The sequence below is a fragment of the Montipora capricornis genome, chromosome 2, assembly GCF_036669925.1.
Source record: "Montipora capricornis isolate CH-2021 chromosome 2, ASM3666992v2, whole genome shotgun sequence".
NCBI lineage: Eukaryota > Metazoa > Cnidaria > Anthozoa > Scleractinia > Acroporidae > Montipora > Montipora capricornis.
The window spans coordinates 39,459,031-39,464,369 of NC_090884.1; the positions used below are offsets into that span (position 1 = coordinate 39,459,031).

Genomic DNA, 5,339 nt, shown 5'->3' on the forward strand with positions numbered 1-5,339 from the left:
ACAAATGAACGTGTCGACTCTTCCATGTCGTGAAAAATTTGCTGGTAGTCAACTGAAACACAGAAATTCCAAATCCTAATTCATTGATAATAAAATAGTTTAACTTCATGTTCAAATATTCCAGGCTGCTAGTGAGGAATTTGTCTCTTTACTTCCTTTAGACTGACTATTTAGGGATACTTAATTTTCATAAGTTTCGATTAGTCGAGTGCCCTTTCTTTCGTTCTTCTTTCTAGTAAAAGCGAGCTTTTGTTTGCATTGTTGGCGATGCAGAGGGTCGGTGAATATAGCACCGAAAATTAAACACTAAAACCGGCAAAAAATGTTGAAAACTTATCCGTCAACAATAATGCCATCCATGCACTTCAGACTCGTACTGAAATACCTCTGTGCAAAAAGGTTATACGGATGAGAATGGAAGCATTCATTTCTAAATCTCTGATTTGAACTAACCTTTATCCTGATCATCATCTATGACAACACAGTCAGCGGTAGTCTTTTTGCATTGCCTAGAACCCAACCTAGGAAATAACAAGGTCGCAAAAATAAAGTGTCTGTTAACGGTCTCATGAAATAAGTTCTGTTACGTTCAACGTCTTTCTTTCTTACGTTTGACGTATGTTTCCAAGTCACGGACAGTAACCTTCTTCTATGAGCCTAAACAATGCAAACCTACCTTTGAAGAATGTCCCTCTGCTCCACTTTGTCTGGTAGAGGTGGTTTTGCAACAGAAAGATCACGGTCTTTAATGTAGATGAATGTAACTGTACACGGATAAGTTAAGGTTCTTTACTCTATCAATTTATGGGTAAAAGAGCTACCGACATATGGAAGCAGTGTTTTGTACAGTGGTCTTTTGCCTTCGGACCGTTGCTATAAAATGCATGACAAGAAGTGAAATAGGGTAGAAGATATATTACTGGAAACGTACAGCTTCGCTTAATTCACTGTGACGACTGGTCCAGCTATTTGTCACTTGATTTATTCGCAATCCCGATTGCACTTCGTGCACAGCGTCCCCACGACACCTTCTGGAATGCCAGAGTTAGTTGTCTAGGGTAATCATTATTATTAGCTCTCAATTTCTATGCGTGATATTTGACTCGGGCTACTGACACCCTCACGAGCCATAGAAATCTCGAGCTAATTGTTAAATAGATAGTGAATAGTTAGCATGGCACTATGTGCCTGATGTCGAAATGATGGTCGATACTTTGCGTTTTCGAAGTGTCTGTGAAGAGGATTTTGAGAAAGTATTGACTGCCTAGTCAATTTTCACTAAAACAGTTAGATTATTCGCTATCGATGTCTCTATGCGTGATATTGTATACTCTGTTTATTAACGTTTGCAAAAAAGGATACTGGAGGAGTCCTTGCGATCTTTTCCGCCGAGATCTTTGAGCAAATCATCCGTCATGTCCCATTGATAGGTGCTCAAATCATCATGCACTATCCTACACATCATGAGAAAAAGAAAATTGTTAAATTCTGCCTTTCTGACTGAGAAATGAAAGAAATAATGCTAATGTTCTTGAATTAAGCTAAAGACAAGTGCAAGTAGAAATTCCTACCGCCTATCGACATATCAAAACTATTGTTTTACAATAACTGTAAATAAATGTAAATAATTTAACGTAACTGATTAAGTTTCCATTGACTAAGCGTTTGTTAGAGATGTTTGTTTACTTTTGTGCAATCCTTTACATGAACCACATCTCGGTCGAGAAAGGCGCGAAGGGAATATATATAGCCAGCCATCGCTTGGTCAACAACGCATTGTTAGTTATGTTCGATTTGAAAAGCTGCTTCGACGTATTTGTCACAAATTACCTTATTACCGTTCAAATGTAACAAATACTGTATTGTTACACCCGCAACAGTATATTGTGCTTACCATGAAGTGTCGTTTACTCCAACCATTGAATAATAGTGGTTTCTCACTTCTGAGTGCATGATCACTCCAAATAGGAAGAGACTGCCCCCTCCGCCTGAATGCATAGAGTGGATACACTCATCCTCTGGGTGTGTGAAGTCAGCCTCTGGTATTATGTTTGGTATTTTTACAGGTCGATTGTCCTGTTCAAATACAAAGGGGGGTCACAAACAAGAATATTTTAATTTCGCAGAAGAGCAGATATTCAGAAGCAATTTATTTCATACAAATGCATGTTTTTTATGACCAGGCTGTATTCGCCACTTATTAAAAGTCCCGGGTCAGTTTTTGCAAGATGTACTTGTCGAATTAGCCTAGTCTGAGCCTCCATGATATTTTTATAAAAAGATATCCTTATCATAATGGAAATAGTGTAATAGAATACCTTTTTATCTGTTGATCCTGTTCCTCTTTCCAGGGCCAACATAGTAACTTGGGGGGCAGGGTCAAAATAATTCATTTTATGGCATTGTGCGTCAGCTTCACCTTCTGGAAGCAGAGTTAAAAAGTACCGTACGAGTGATACAGAGTGATACATAGAAGTAATACATAGAAGTGATCCCGATTTGTTTTTCAACGGCGTCTCAGAGACCCGATATGACTTTTCTGTCAAGATTAAGGAATTCTGAGACATCGTAGGGATCACCGTCTCGCACAGTCTCACTTTTACCATTCGCCATCCCTTTAATCAACACGAAAACAACAAAAAGAAATAAAAATTTTACCTGGATATTTCTTCTTCCATTCATCGTTCCATTCGTTGAAAGGAATTGCCGAACGGGTTTTCAACAATTTTTTGGACAGCAAGTCTCGAAGTGTTATGTCATTTAAAGTTTCGGTTAGACCGATAGAATATACTGGACTCTCACCGTCAGCATCATTTCCTGTGAACCAGGTAACAGAATCAATATGATATCTACATAATATCGGCGTTTGGTTGTGCCACATTAATTTGAAATTGATGTGCAACAATAATGTGCGTGTTGAGACTTTCACGATCATCTACCTGGAATGTCACTGACTTGTTCCAAAGTTACTTCACCCGTTAAAGAAGAGTCAAGTGTCATCTTTTCTTTCAGCTTTCCGCTAAAGATCTGTCCTATGAGATCCTGAAATAAAAATACTTTTCTCGTTACTAATGCATGTTTAAGGTTAAATGCTGCTATACACTGGCACTACCCGAAACGATAAAGTCTTTATTCATTTTTTGTTTTTAAATGTAAATCTCTATGTGGTCTGGATAGCACAAGTGTTACTAATATTTTAAAAAATACAACCACACTTTTGAATTTTCGGAACATGTTTCGATGTTTCAAACATCATCTTCAGCCATAGAGAGTGTAACATTAAATTTTTTTTACAAGATAAATCGTATATATATATAACTATCAATACAATGATTCTTTGTAGATTAAATGTTCGTTACAAGTACGTAAAATTCAAACGAACCAACAATATTATAGAGAACACAACTGACTTAACGGTAAAAGTTTAAAAGTGTAATGCTAAACTGACATGATCAACTTGTTTGTTGAGTTCGGGTTTCAACCGCTCAATATGGAAGCTCTCCTTGATTTTGAGTTGATAGAAAGAAGTAGCATTATCAATAATTTTGAAGCAAGAAACATCGCAATTATCGTGACAATTTTTAGAAGAACTAAGATGCTTGAAAATATGAGAATTTTTGTCCCGGAAAAGGTGCTCATTTACACGTGTGTAGAAATGCCTGTTGGTTTCACCAACGTAGCGAGCACCACAGCCCGCACAAGTAAATTTGTATACAACACGTGATTTGAAAGAATCCGGAATGAAATCCTTTGGACTAAAAATGTTGCACAGTTTGAATGGAGAGAAAATTACTTTAACATTTAAATCCTTGCAATGCTTGTTAATAATAGATGAAATTTTCTTTCTGGTATAAGTTGAATAGAAACCGATGTAAGGTAGTTTGTAAAAATGGTAGTTGGATACATCATGTTTAGGGGCTTCTTTTGTAGTAACATTTCTAAGATAACCTTGAACGGACTTGTCAATTAGCCAACTGGGAAACATATTACGTTTCAAAATAGTAGTTAGAGTATTGATATCGTTTTGAAAACCCTGAGTAGTGTTGTTAATTTTATATGCCCTGTCGATGAGAGTTTTAATTAACCCTAATTTGTACTGAAAGGGAGTAAAACCGAAATAATTTGTAAGTAGACCAGTGTAAGTCTGTTTTCGAAAAACATAAGTGATACAAGAACATTCATTGTTACTTGATATCTGCTTGGATAATAATACATCTAAGAAAGGCAATTTGCCATGTGTTTCTGTTTCCATTTGTTAAGGTATTGAAAAAACATATCTGCATCATGAGAATTTTGAAAACAACAAATAATGTCATCTACGTATCTGCGATAATATAATACTTGGGTACCGGTGTATTTTTCCAACCAAAGCCTTTCATAGTGACCCATGAAGAAATTGGCTAATACAGGGGCTAAAGGTGAACCCATTGCCACTCCATCTATTTGATCGTAAAAGCAACCATTGAATAAAAAATGAGTGTGGCTAGTAGCAAAATTGAAGAGTTGTTTAAGATGAACTTTACTTAGTTTTAGGTCAGGATTCATGTTACCATCAATTATGGCGTTGACAGCTAAATCAATCGTCTCAGATAAAGGGATATTTGTAAAAAGGCTAGTGACATCATAGGAAACTAGAAACTTGTCGCTGAAATCAAACTGTTGAATCTCTTGGACAAAAGAAAACGTATCTGTTGCACAAAACTCTGAGGATATGTGGGGTTTAAGCAAAGAACAAAGATACTTAGCTAAGTTGTAATTGTAAGTGCCTATAGATGACACAATGGGTCTGAAAGGAGGTGTGATAGTTTTGGGATCTTTGACTTTATGCAATTTAGGTAGACCATATAACCTAGCTGGTTGGGAACCAGTAGGATAAATTTCACGATAGATGTTACAATCTAAGAGGCCGTTTTTCTTAAGTTTACGTAAAAACCGCTGTAACTGACCTTCCCTGCGTAGAGTGAGATCAGATTCCAATTTTTTAAATTTAGAATTGTCACTCAACAAATCAACCATAGCTTTATTGTAAACTACCTTGTCAAGAACTACGACTCCGTTCCCGGAGGTGCAAGCAAGCCTATGCTTTGGTGGAGGTATAGAGATGATGTGTTTGATCTTTGGACTCTTGGTTTGACGAAATTGCTAGAATTTGCGGAGTATATTAATTCACTCTATCCCACCATCAAGTTTGAACTGGTATATTCGGAGAGTAGCCTCAACGTTCTAGATCTTACTTTGCACCTCCAAGATGGGTTTATAATCACTGATATTTATGCTAAGCCAACCGACAGTCATCTTTATTTACCTTTTTCGAGTTCGCACCCATCACATTGTATGCG

The 5,339-nt window shown here is 36.8% G+C and overlaps 1 protein-coding gene across 1 annotated transcript in view; it reads right to left on the bottom strand.

The window, feature by feature from the left end:
* The window catches only part of LOC138037289 (uncharacterized), a 5,663-nt gene extending 647 nt beyond the window's left edge, over positions 1–5,016 (bottom strand). The window contains exons 1-6 of the mRNA XM_068883250.1: positions 4,342–5,016; positions 2,940–3,042; positions 2,659–2,817; positions 1,363–1,500; positions 677–764; positions 454–521 (exon numbers count right to left, since the gene is read on the bottom strand). Of these exons, the coding sequence (XP_068739351.1) occupies positions 454–521; positions 677–764; positions 1,363–1,500; positions 2,659–2,817; positions 2,940–3,042; positions 4,342–5,016 (1,231 nt within the window). The remainder of the gene's footprint in view (positions 1–453; positions 522–676; positions 765–1,362; positions 1,501–2,658; positions 2,818–2,939; positions 3,043–4,341) is intronic.
* Positions 5,017–5,339: the final 323 nt, after the last annotated feature.